Source organism: Pipistrellus kuhlii, unplaced genomic scaffold (assembly GCF_014108245.1).
Source record: "Pipistrellus kuhlii isolate mPipKuh1 unplaced genomic scaffold, mPipKuh1.p scaffold_m20_p_7, whole genome shotgun sequence".
NCBI classification, from domain to species: Eukaryota; Metazoa; Chordata; class Mammalia; order Chiroptera; family Vespertilionidae; genus Pipistrellus; species Pipistrellus kuhlii.
In genome coordinates, this window is record NW_023425573.1 from 36,969,470 (window position 1) to 36,983,370 (window position 13,901).

The 13,901-nt window shown below is 35.2% G+C and overlaps 1 protein-coding gene across 5 annotated transcripts in view; it reads left to right on the plus strand.

Moving 5' to 3' along the window:
• The window catches only part of ATF2 (activating transcription factor 2), a 93,581-nt gene that overhangs the window by 35,574 nt on the left and 44,106 nt on the right, over positions 1-13,901 (plus strand). For 4 of the 5 annotated variants that reach the window (XM_036422330.2, XM_036422327.2, XM_036422331.2 and 1 more), the window contains 3 exons: positions 2,769-2,947; positions 3,283-3,397; positions 5,456-5,542. In XM_036422330.2, the coding sequence (XP_036278223.1) occupies positions 2,769-2,947; positions 3,283-3,397; positions 5,456-5,542 (381 nt within the window). The remainder of the gene's footprint in view (positions 1-2,768; positions 2,948-3,282; positions 3,398-5,455; positions 5,543-13,901) is intronic. The other variant, XM_036422329.2, reaches the window with a different exon arrangement.

Below are 13,901 nucleotides of genomic sequence, written 5' to 3' on the forward strand. Positions count from 1 at the left end.
TGTAAAAAAATCAATAAAATATATTTTTAAAAATATTTCTAATATTGGATATGTATAAGCTATAAGTCTCCCTAGACTTCTTTACTTCTTTTTAAAAAATTGGTTTTAGAGAGTTATGCCTTTATGTTGCCACATCAAAAATCTTATTAAGAATGAGTTACTAGTCCCATAACCCTTTAAATATATTTTATTGATTTTTTTACGGAGAGGGATAAAGAGAGAGAAACATCAATGAGAGAGAACCATCAATCAGCTGCCTCTTGCATACCCACTACTGAACAAAGGTTATTTCAGTTATTTTGGCATAGTTACTCATTCTCAGCAACGCATCTGAGGTATCAGCACTAAGATGTTGGCGATACTGTCTTAGTACAAGCCTTTGTAGGTGGTTTCGGGCCTGACTTCTGGATCTTGAATAGCCTAGTAACTTGAACCACCTGGTTCTCATCTTAAACTTTGTATGTCTAAATTAGAGCCCTTAATTCTTTCTACAGTTTATCCTATCTCAGTATATTTTCTCTCAATCCATTTGTTTCTCAAGCCAAGAATCCTTAATTTTTTTCCTTTTCCTACACACTGAAATCAGCAGCAAATCTTACGAGATCTACTTCCTGAGTATAACCTTCTATCATCTTCTGTCATCAGTGTCATCACTTTAGTTCAAACCATCTTAATACATTGTCACTTCCCTGCTTGAAATCCTTCAGTGGTTTGCCATTGCATTTAAGGTAACTCACACTCCTTCCATACCCCTCATTGATCTGGGTTTGTCTGTCAATCTAATCTCACCTCATGCCACTCTCCTGATGTCTTTATCAAATATTGTAAGCTTTTTCCTGCCTCAAAGACATTGCTTCCTTCTCACTATAATGATCTCCTTAGTGTCAATTCAAATACCATTTTTTCAAAGAAGCTTCACTTTACTTCACTGTACTATCTAAAGTAGCTAACTCCAACCTTCTTCCAGTTAATCTTTCATTATATTATGTTGCATTTTTACTCTAGAGCACATTTCAATCTGAAATTCTTTTTGTTGTACTTGTTTATTGTCTGTCTCTTCAGACTAGTCCTTGTGAGCATGTTGTAAATTATTAAACTTGTTGTATAAATGAATTTCTAATAGTATTTATCTTTCTATGAAAAATTGGACAGATGTTATTTAGGCTTTTAAAGGGTTATGGGCCCTTAGCGTGTCGGCCTGCGGACTGAAGGGTTCCAGGTTTAATTCCAGTTGAGGGCATGTACCTTGGTTGTGGGCACATCCTCAGTAGTGGGTATGCAAGAGGCAGCTGATCGATGGTTCTCTCTCATTTATATTTCTATCTCTTTATCCCTCTCCGTAAAAAAAAATCAATAAAATATACTAAAAGGGTTATGGGACTAGTAACTCATTCTTAATAAGATTTTTGATGTGGCAACATAAAGGCCAATTAAAAGTACACAGTTGACCCAGTTTTTATACTATCTAACTAGTTTAGGAGTTCTGGATAAAGCCCATAATCTCTTTGTTTCCTAATCTGTAAAACTGGGGAAAAGACCACCTATAAGGTCCTGGCTAACTCATAATTATGTAATTATATATTTTATATTTAAGGTATCAATATTACATTGCCATTTGATACTGAGAAATCATTGATAATGGATAACCATTTGTGTTGCTTTAAATTTAAAAAAATATTTCTATTATAAGCCAAAACCGGTTTGGCTCAGTGGATAGAGCATCGTCCTGCGGACTGAAAGGTCCCAAGTTTGATTCCAGTCAAGGGCATGTACATTGGTTGCTGGCACATTCCTGGTGGGGGGTGTGCAGAAGGCAGCTGGTCGATGTTTCTCTCTCATCGATGTTTCTAGCTTTCATCCCTCTCCCTTCCTCTCTGTAAAAAATCAATAAAATATGTTTTTTAAAATATTTCTATTATTGGATATGTATAAGTTATAACAATCTCCCTAGACCTCTTTACTTCTTTTTTAAAAATTGGTTTTAGAGAGAAGAAGGGAGAGTGAGAGAAACATTGATGTGAGAGAGAAGCATCAATCGATTGTCTTCTGTATGTGCTCTGACTGGGGATCAAACCTGCAACCCAGATATGTGCTTTGACCTGGAATTGAACCCACAATCTTTTGGTGTGTGGGAAGTCACTCTAACCTACTGAGCCACAATGACCAAGGCCTCTTTCCTCTTTTTATAATATAGTGATAGAGTAGAACTAGGCAATCCCTTCTGGATTTTAAGTTCTATGACTCCTGAGAATGGTTTGTATTTTTTTATAAACATATTTTTATTGATTTCAGAGTGGAAGGGAGAGGGAGAGAGAGAAGCATCAATGATGACAGAGAATCATTGATTGGATACCTCTTGTATACCCCACTGAGGATTGAGCCTGCAACCTGAGCATGTGCCTGGACTGAGAATCGAACTGTGACCTCCTGGTTCGTTGATCGATGTTCACCCATTGAGCCATAGCATCTGGACTGTATTTTTATCTTTTACTAAAATTCTCATGGAATCATAGCCAAGTTATTCAGCCTGACTTGTTTCTGGATTGATAGGAAAACAAGTTGTACTGATAAATATGAACATTGCATTTGAAACGTTATAGCTGCTTCTAAAATTTTCTTGTAATTAACTTTAGATGTTTATTTTTGGAGGGGTATTAAGTATCATCCTGTGGAAACTTTTCCAAATGTATTATTTTCTTTATATTAAGGAATATAAATTTACTTGCATTTTTAAATTCTACTCTTTCTCTTATCTCATTATTAAATAGGAAGTACCACTGGCACAAACTGCACAGCCAACATCAGCTATTGTTCGTCCAGCATCATTACAGGTTCCCAATGTGCTGCTTACAAGTTCTGATTCAAGTGTAATTATTCAACAGGCAGTACCTTCACCAACCTCAAGTACTGTAATCACCCAGGCACCATCCTCCAATAGGCCAATTGTGTAAGTGATTTGGGCCAGTCATTGACATGTTTACGAATTAAGTTTTTGCTGTCATTTTATTGTTTCAATTGTGACCTTAGTTTTATGTGTCTGTTTATTCTGCGTGCTTTGATAAAGATTTTTTTTTATTTAATATATTGGCAATTGTCCTGAGTAGATCCACAACTTTTTCCATTTTTTTCCTGTTATTTTTTCCACACTGCTACATGCATTATACATTTTAGATGCGATTAAAAATAAACTTTGCAAGCTTCTTTATTTGATTAGAAATTTTTTTAATGCTATAGTATAGAAATAAAAATACTCTTTAATTTCCATTTTTTTGTTTTTCTTAGTCCTGTACCAGGTCCATTTCCTCTTCTATTACATCTTCCCAATGGACAAACCATGCCTGTTGCTATTCCTGCATCAATTACAAGTTCTAACGTGCATGTTCCAGCTGCAGTACCAGTAAGTTTGAGATTTAGACTATTTATATTTTTCTTTATAACAAAACTTATCTGTGTAATCAGGAAATACCCTTTGGCTATTTAATTGGTTTATGAAAATGAATTCAACAAACTATTAGTGGCAAGTAGTATTTCCTCTTTGATATTTATAGTGATAACATGTACTATCCAAGAAAAACATAACTGGATAGAAAACATTTTTTTCATTCGCTAAAAATCTTAATTGTTTTTCTTGTACTTTTAATACTGAGAACATTATTCCTAGTCAGCCCATTTTAATTTGACTTAGATTTGTAGAATTCAAATATTAACACAGATTTCTATCCTTTAAGAGTTTATTTATAATAGAATACTTCTCAGATAACTCCATGGTATTTCAGATATTGTAGAAATTGTTTATAAAAACACTCTGAATTTTATGGACAAGTTGGGTTCATAGAATTATTTTTGCTATTCAAGCATGTGAAAATTTAAACAGTCTAAAACAATAGTTAGTCTGCCACTTTCCTAATGGGGAAAATAAAAATAAAATAGCTGTTTGAGGGGCATGTTAATTATATAAAATTTAAAAGATATAAGTAAATATCTAATTATAATATTTAATAATTTAGTGAATATTTAAAAGCACATTATTTAGAATTATGTAAGTTAGAAATAATGCTTTTTTCCCCCCTATTTTCACATTCATAAAACCATTTTATTCAAACTCTACAACTGTGTCTTCAGTATTAAAGTTTGCATCATTAGAATGACGTTTTAAAATATATGGCACAATTTTCAAAAACACATTATTTTCATTTTTACCTAAGAAATTTCAATAAAATACTTTTTAAATTTAGTATTCTCTTTCTGGAAGTGTTATCTCAATTCTTAATACTCATTCATACAATAAAAAGATAGTTTCTTTTTTTTACCTTGTAGGTACATATTTCTGATTAGTGCCATATAATCATTTATTGCACAGCTTTAAAATAGTAACATCAAACATTTTTTGTGAGAATATTCCCCAGAATATTATTGAGATTAATGTTAAATATTTATTTTTATTAATTCTATCTTTTTTTTTACTTTTTTTAAATTAAATTATTATCTGTGTACATATACCATTGCCCCCCACCTCCATACATGCCCTCCCAGTTGGTCCAAAGGTTGTGGGTTATTGTTAAGCTGATTAACATACATGCCCTCCCCAGAGTTTTGTGTCCATTGGTTGTACTTATATGCATGTATACAAGTCCTTTGGGTGATCTCTTATATTCATCAGATCTCCCTACCCTCCCCGCTGTAATTTGACAGTTTGCTTGTTGCTTCTAAGTGATATTTTAAAGTACCCAGGACTAGCATTGATAGGAATCATCTTGATTATGTATGTGCTCTTCAAATAGAACTTTGCTGTTCAAATTCATTATTTGAGAGACTTTATAAAGGCTGAATATAAGGTCACTACTTCCTCTTTTCTGAGGATATTTTTGAAGGGGAAACATTTTTGCCCTGCATTTGAGATTATGTGGTTATCCTATGAAATGTAACTGATAAAAGAAACTGAAATGAAAAAGAGGTATATTTAGTTATAAATAATCATTCAGTGTTGATACTAGGTCAAAAACAAAATGGAAAAATCTGTTTTAGGTTGTTAGAGAAATTAGAGGTTATTAGATTCTTTTTTTAAAGCAGTATATTAAATAGGCTATTTTTATGTATTTTTAAAAAGCACAATTGTTGAAATTATTTTTCATGTCTATTTGTCATAAGTTTTGACATTTTCTTTCACCTCAGAATGTAAGTGTGACAGATATGTGAGAAGTTTAACTTTGAATACTGTGAGTTATAAGAAGGAACTATTTTTAAAAATTGTGAAAGTTGAAGATTAGAGAAGCAAATGTATTAGAAATTGATAACTTTTGAAAGTAAATCGGGATGTAAGGTCAATAACAATTTAGGTAGAGAGATAGTTTCTGATTTGAAGTCTCAGATTACTATAACAGCCATTGTGCAAATAAAGTACAAATCTCATTTTTAATATATTTTCTAGCAATTTTTTAAAATATCTTTTTTATAGCTCGTTCGACCAGTCACCATGGTGCCTAGTGTTCCAGGAATTCCAGGTCCTTCTTCTCCTCAACCAGTACAGTCAGAAGCAAAAATGGTAAACAATATTTTATTCATTCTGCCCATTTCTTGAGCTGATTTTGAAATCTTTTTTTTTTTTTTCTTGTCTGGTTTCTGCCTGTATCTTTTTAAACAAACTGTCCTCCTAGTGGAGGCTATGGATATTACAGCTGAACTAGGTCTAATCATCTGAACACAGTGCTGATAAGTGGTTTCAAACAGTGATATACATTTGTGGAACAGTATTGACAAAAATTTTGAAATAGCACACAATTAGTCACCGTTGCACCTAATAAATAAAGGAAAACCATATTTTTGAGTTTGCTTTAGATACTGAGAAATTATTGTTTAAGGAAAGAACTGCAGATTAGGAGTCAGGAGACATGTGTCTTTATTTTAATCCTAATTCTGTTATTCATTACCATTAACCAAGCCAATTCTACCCTTCATATATCTTAAATTCTATCTAATGTCTTTATTTAAAATGACTTTAAATCCTACTTTATATTACATATAAATGAATTCCCTAAGAGGCTTTGTACATAATCCCTGAAGGATAACAAAGCCAGAATTTTGAATCCTGGCTTTGGCAGAGAACATTGTTTCCTCTTCTCATGTAAGTTGTGAACCTTTGAAGCAAAGGATAGTAAGAGTTAACAAAGTCTGCCCTAACCGATGTGGCTCAGTGGATACAGAGTCGGCCTGTGGACTCAAGGGTCCCAGGTTCGATTCTGGTCAAGGGCATGTACCTTGGTTGCGGGCACATACCCAGTAGGGAGTGTGCAGGAGGCAGCTGATCGATGTTTCTCTCTCATCGATGTTTCTAACTCTCTATCCCTCTCTCTTCCTATTTTAATAAAGTCTTAAATGTATATCAATTCATGATGCTCTTTCAGATGATATCCCCAAGAATATTATTTTTCGATCATTCTGCAATTAGATGTGCTCAATGACATCACTGAGCTAACTCAGTGTGTGGTCTATTTTATTAGCTGCCCAGTTCCCTGACGCGGGACCTCAGGACCATGGTAAACTAATTCTATGGTTTGTGAAGTTAGGGTGAAGACAGCAGTTTCTTTGAGCTTGCACAAAGAAAGTGTGGATTTCCATCACAGCTTCAGGAAGAGACCTTGCAGGGCCCATAAGCCAAAGAAGGGCATAGAATATACACCACTCACCTTTACATTATGCCATGATTCCCATAGAATTCCAGAATGAGAATGGAGTGTCTTTCCTTTCCCTCCATAATCAGTTTGCAGGGTAGCCAGCAGCTAGGCTGGTTTTCCAAAATGCTGTACTGTGCCTCTTCTATGCATTATCATCATCTTTTTAAATCAGTGTGAATCTCCCTCCTACAGTCTATAATACTTTAGGACAGTTTCTTCTTAACAGCAATTAATGAATGTATTATTAGGAAATCAATAGATAAATAGTTACTAGGCACCTATTATTTGCTTCACTTCAATGTTAGGCACTGTATTAACTATATACATTTATACACATAAAACCATTCTATATTGCAATGCTTTAAATTTTTTATTGCTAGTCTCCATTAGTGCAAATAATCAGTCTGAAATTGTGACGTGATAACTTTATTTAACAATAAAAGACACCATCTGATGAACTAAATAGGTGGTTGAGGAGTGTAAAAATTAGTTGGTTATTGATTGTGGTGGGAGAACTTGAAAACCTGAGAGGGAAATGTTTCTCATATCAGCATGTTTAGAGGTCAAAACTTCGGAAAACTAAGATGAATCTTGACTTGATAGCCAAAGAGCTTCACTGGGAATGTTTTTTATTTACAATTTTTACTTTAAACATTTCGTACTAATGAAAATATTATTATTGAGAACTGAGAATAGAAACGGGAGCTAAAGAGATCATATTGTACATTACATCTAAAAATATTTTTACATATTTAGTGGGCTTCCTTTCTTACAAATTAATTAGAAGGAACAAATCAGATTTAAAGAAAACATGATTTACAAGAGTAGGCTATATTTGCAGAAATTATTCAATTTAGCACTTCCCTAAATAACTTTCTCTATTAAGTCACCAGGAAATTAAATTAATAAGAATAAAAGCATTTTGTGTGCTTGTATATAAAAAAATACCAAAGCTATAATATTCACAGATTTATATATGGAATACAGTCATCAATGAAGGCCCCCAAAATAGCATGGGGAGTCACAGATTGCCCCACTCAAATTTAATGATCCAAATATTTCTTATAGAAATTTTCTAATGTGAAATAGCTATATTTAGATGATTGCCTATTTTAATTGGGATAATAGATGTTTGTCCTTTTGTAATTAAATAAAAAGACTCAAATTAATCTTTCCTTTTTAAAACTTTTCATTATGGGAAATTTCAAACATAGATAAAGTAAACAAGATAATGTAATGAATCCCCACATACCCATCACTCACCTTCAATTATTAGCAGTATAACTACTATTTGTATTTTATCCGTACCACAGACCACTCTCTACTCTCATTCACTTATTTTTAATAGCCTTTTTCGGTGTAAAATTTACATACATTGGAATGAACTAATTTTAACTGTACAGTTTTGATAAGTGCATTCATGTAACATCCTCATTATAGTATAGACCATTAACCTCTACCCATAAAGTTTATTTTTCTTCCCCATCAGCTCACCTCCCCCAAGTGTTCTGATATTTGTCACTAGCAGATGAGTGTATTAATAGTTTGCTTTTTATTGCAGTTAGTATCCATTGTATAAATAGAATATGCCACAGTTCTTTATCTGTTCTCTTGTTGATGGACACTTGAATGACCTTTAGTATTTAGCTACTGTGACTAAGACTACTGTACACATTTTTATATAACTTTTTTTGGATGTATATTTTCATTTGGTCTTTCTACCAAAGAGTAGACAGGTATTCCTTTAACTTTATGAGAAACTGCCAGAGCTTTTTCCAGAGGTTTACATTCTCATAAGCAATGTATGGGAATTCCAGTTGTTCCCACTTTTTTCCAACATTTAGTTTTGTTATTATTTTCCTTGTAGACTTTCTATGATGGTATAGCAGAATCTTGCAGTTTTTATTTGCATCCAGTATGACTAGACTTAATTGTGATATATTGTGCCCATTTTTAAATTGGGTTACTTGTCTTTTGTTGTGTTATATGAATTCTTTCTATGTATATCAGATACAAATTTTTTACAAATAATTCTTAGTCTGTAGCTTGTCTTTTCTTAGTATATTTGTACTATTATTTTTTTTAATATATTTTTATTGATTTCAGAGAGGAAGGGAGAAGGAGAGAGAGATAGAAAAACATCAATGACAAAGAATTGTTGATTGGCTGCCTCCTGCACACCCCCTACTGGGGATTGAGCCCACAACCTGGGCATGTGCCCTGACTGGGAATCTTAACTGTGACCTCCTGAACGCTCAACCACTGAGAAACACCAGCTGGGCTATTTGTATTTATTGGTTGCTACAGTTATCTAGTATTTCCTTTCACCTACTTAATTGGTTTAAGTTTGCTTATCTTTGTTAGCTTCTTAAAGTAGAAACTTAGATTATTGCTTTAAATATTTCTATCTTTTAATATACGCATTTAAAACTACCATTTTCCTCTGCGCACAAATTTGATACTCCATATTTTAATTACCGTATTTTTCGGACCATAAGACGCTCCGGACCATAAGACGCACCAGTTTTTAGAGAAGGGAAATGAGGAAAAAAAGATTCTGAAACAAATAGTGTTCTAAAATATTTTACGTGCATTAAAACCCAACATCACAGTCATAAACACATGTAATCAACCCTGTAAAGTAAACAGCAGCATTTAGAACCATTTTAGAGTCGGGCAAGCACACAGAGACCACACAGAGCCGGGCAAGTAAAAAAACTTTTTTTTTAAAGTATATGTGTAGGCTATATTTGGACCATAAGACGCAGGGACTTTTCCCCCCCCACTTCTGGGGGGGAAAAAATGCGTCTTATGGTCCGAAAAACACGGTATTCATTTTCTAATTTCCCTTGTGATTTCTTCTTTGAGCTATGGGTTATTTAAAAGTGAACTGTATAAATGGATTTACACAGTATTGACTATTGTGTCTGTCTTGTTTCAGCATAGTGCTTTTGAGACTTACTGATTGTGTGTATTTCATTCTCTTTATTGCTGAGTTATATTTCATTATATGAATATATCATAATTTGTTTATCCACTCACCTGTTGATGAACATTTGGGTTGTTTTTGGTGTTTAGATATTATGATTTAATCTGTTATTGCACAAGAATTTGTGGAGAAATATGTCTTTTCTTCGGTAAATATCCACTGTGGAGTTTTACTGTTTTTATCTGCATGACTAGAATGATACTAGCTGAACCAATTATTTGCTTTTTAAAATATAAAAAGTAAGGCTCTATTGACAAAAATGACTCTAATGTTACTATAAAGAAACTTGGTTCAAAACTTCGGGATACTTTTAGTTATTTATCTTTATCATTTACTTATTTAACAAATATTTATTAAAATCCCATGTGACAGTTGGGGAAATTTTAATATGATCTGGGTATTAGATGATATTAAGGACTTGCTGTTAATTTTTGTTAGAGCATTAATGCCATATGGTGATTATGATTATTTTTTTAATCTCCAGGCATACTGATATGTGGTGAAAAGGAGACAGACAGGAAATTATATAATTTCTGGCAGTAGAAAACAGAACGATGTGATAGAACAGTGTTTACAAACTAGAGGTATATTGGACGTATTGGGGTCAAAGTTATATTTTGCTTGATCTGTGTGTGAAAACTTTTCATTTGTTACTAATTTTTCACTATTTCCACATGAAAATCTAGGTTTCTGGCATCTCTTGAAAACTCAATCTGCATTTCTTTTTCCTTTTTTAAGTTTTAAGAATTTAATAGTCCTGTATAAGATGTATTTATCTAACCAACTAGATTTCTATTTAAGCCCTTTTTCTAATAAGATATTTCTCTCATTCCTTTTTTTTCTATTTTAATACTTTTAATCTATTTATATAAATTCTATATCAGATAAAACTAATCTATGATGAAAAGATATCAGAATAGTGGGAAGGAACATGAGAGAATGTTCTGGGGTGTGGCTTTGGTTACACAAAGTTTATACATTTGTGGAAACACTGAGTGGTACACTAACAATTTGTGCATGTTTTTATATCTATATTTCAGCATCAGAGAATGTTAAATATTTAGTTGAATATGTACTGATTTTTGCTATTTACTTAAAATACACCAAAAAGTAAGTTGACTTTATGAATGATGAATAGAGAGATGGGTTTGTGAACAGCTATGTGATAAAACAATATAGTAAAATGTCCATAGATTGTAGTCCTGAGTTTGCAGCTGTTTATTGAATGATTTTTCTATTTTAGGTGTATAAAAATGCATATAATATTTTATAATAAAATGTTGAGAAAGACTCCCTAGTGTTTCTCAAAAGACAGGGAAGCAAGGGGACTAGCCTGAGGATACATATGACAGACTTTCTGAGATAACTTGCTGATTTGCCTCTCTAGTTAATTTTGGATGAACTGACCTCTACTCCCAGTTCTTGTGTAAACTGGCAGCTTCTTGACAATATCAGCGAGCATCTGCTTTTGGATCTCGGTCTCTTTCATTTTCATAATGCTCCTTGTCTATATTAGAATAAGTGGAATTGGAAGCAGAATGAGAAGTAAGACTTTATTTTCCAAGGTTTACAAACAACAATGATTATTTAGAAGAAAATATTTGTTACCTATCCTTGAACCTCAGGTACCTATTTGGCTTATAACTTTCTCTTTAAATTATCTCAGTTGATCTTATCATGCTTTTATCTCAATCTTCATAACTGTAATAGGTGTTATCCTATAAAATAAAAGGACAGCCACCACAAGCGTAATGACCAGAGATCAGAACTACCACAGCCTTTTGCCGGGCTGGCCCCGCCACTAAGCACGTGGTTCGAGGCAATCAGGCAGGTAGGCAGAGTGGTTAGGTTCAATCAGTTAGGCAGGCCAGCAGTTAGAGGCAGTCAGATAGACAGCAGTTAGAGCCAATCAGCCCTTGCTGGGCTGGCCCCACCCCCAAGCAAGTGGTTAGGGGCTATCAGGTAGGCAAGCAAATGGTTAGGGGTGATCAGGTAGCCTGGTGAACAGTTAATCCCCAGGGGAAAAAAAAGGGGGGGGGGGGGGGAAGGGAGACATAGGCCACTGGCAGCGACTCTGCCAGGGTGTGGCTGGCCAGCTAACACTCTGCAAAGGGAGGCCCAGGCCAGCCAAGCCATCGCACCCTACACCTGTGGCCTGCAGAGGTAGGCCACCTGTGGCAAGGAAGTCAGGGGCATCACTGCACAGATGGCAAGCAGTGGCAGTGGTGGGTGTGGGGCCAGCTACTTATAGCCAGGGGAAGGAAAGCCCCAATAGGCCCTGATCTCAAGCCAGGGAGGGACCCTACCTGTGGGGTCCTGGATTGCCTATGGGGTCCTGGATTGTGAGATGGTGCAGACTGGGCTGAGGGATGCCCCCCCCTCCCCCCAGCCCCAAGTGCAAGAATTTTCATGCACTGGGCCTCTCGTTTATATATATAAAAGGATAATATGCAAAGTGTCCCTCTGGAGTTCAACTGGGAAAACAAATTCAGTTGCTTGCTGTGACATGCACAGACCACCAGGAGGAGGTGCAGGAGACGAGCAGTGGCCGCAGGGTGCTGAGGAAGTGAAGAAAGGAGGAGGTGGGGAAGTAGGGGCAACCGCGTGGTGGTGGCACAGGTTCCGAGGGAAGGAGGAGGCAGGAGGCTTGGAACCTAATTGGCCCTGATCAGCAGCCAGGCCTAGGGATCCTCCATGCACGAATTTTGTGCACCAGGCCTCTAGTTTTTTTATAAATAAAATTTAGATTAAGTAAAAATATATTTTATAATTTCCAAATATTTTAAAGCTTTTCTTTTATGTTTTTTATTTATTAACTAGAGGCCTGGTACATGAAAATTCATGCACCTGGGTGGGGGGTTCCTCAGCCCAGTCTGCCTCCTTCTCACAGTCTGGGAATTCTCAGGCGGAAGGTAACCAGGCAATCAGAGGAAGGCAATGCCCCATCATACCTCTGCTGCTGCTACTGCTGGCTGCTGCCATCCAACGCTTGCCTGCACCTCGGGCTCGCCCTGGGGGGCTGAGGGACTGGAGACTTCGGAGGCAGGCGGGCAGGGCAGGTCCAGCCTTGCCACATACCTGCCAGCCCAGTGGAGCTGAGGGGACTGAGTGCTGCCATCTTGTGGCTGTGTGGGCTCACCCATCTTTGAGGGTGGGGCAACTATTAGCATATTCCCTCCTTACTGTCTGTGGGTACCACCATCTTTGTGATGGTGTGAGGGTCAATTAGCATATTCCCTCTTTATTAGATAGGATATTTTAATTACTGTGCTTTGATATATCGGGTCTAGTAATAATGTTTTTTAACATTAGTTTAAAATCTTGCTTGGCGTTGACTTGTATTGACATAACCTTCAAACACGTGGTATCTACAGAACGTGTGAAGTGCAATTAATAAGTTTTGCTTGAAAAAGTTTGTGTTTGGTTTGGTTTTTGTTGCAAAACTAGGGCTAAGAAGATGGCGGATGAAGAGCTTATTCGGCACTGCATGCTTTACGAGTTCCAATTAGGAAGAAAAGAAATTTCGCGAGGGAAATTTTTCGTTAGATGACAAGAGTGGTCGAGGCCGTGTGTCCAATTTTGATCAAGAAGCTCTTCAAGCTCTTTTGGTGCAAAATCCTCAAATTACCCAACAAGAGCTTTAAACGAATGTTTAAAAACGACATTAATTATTACTAGACCCAATATCATAGCTTTCTGGTTAGTTTGTGAAAACAATAGATATTTCCATGCTATTCAGGTAACATGAACGAGTAACAAAATACCAATTGTCTGGAATGCTAAAGGAATTCTGATTAATTGCGTTTATTTTATTGTGCAGAAATTATTTCACACTTCACTATTGGTTTGATACTTTTATCAAATATTATTATTCTGTTTACCCTGTCTTAGTAACATAGAATAAACATTATTCATTATCTGTTTAAGAACTTTCTGTGCTTATATGTCATTATCATCAACATCAACTATACTTACATATGGTTAGCAGGACTAATGAATATACCAACCTTAGGGATTAACCAGAAATAGTTTGTTTTTATATATTAATTCATGTTTATATATTTTGCTTCAGTCTCATTTAACAGCTATTTCTGTCCATTATTATTTATTTAACAAATATTTCTTGGTTATCAGGAAATTCAGGTATGATCTGACATTTTGAGATTATTTATTTATTCATTTATTTACTTACTGGAGGCCAAGTGCACAAAATTCATGCATGGGGGCCAGGGAGTCCCTCA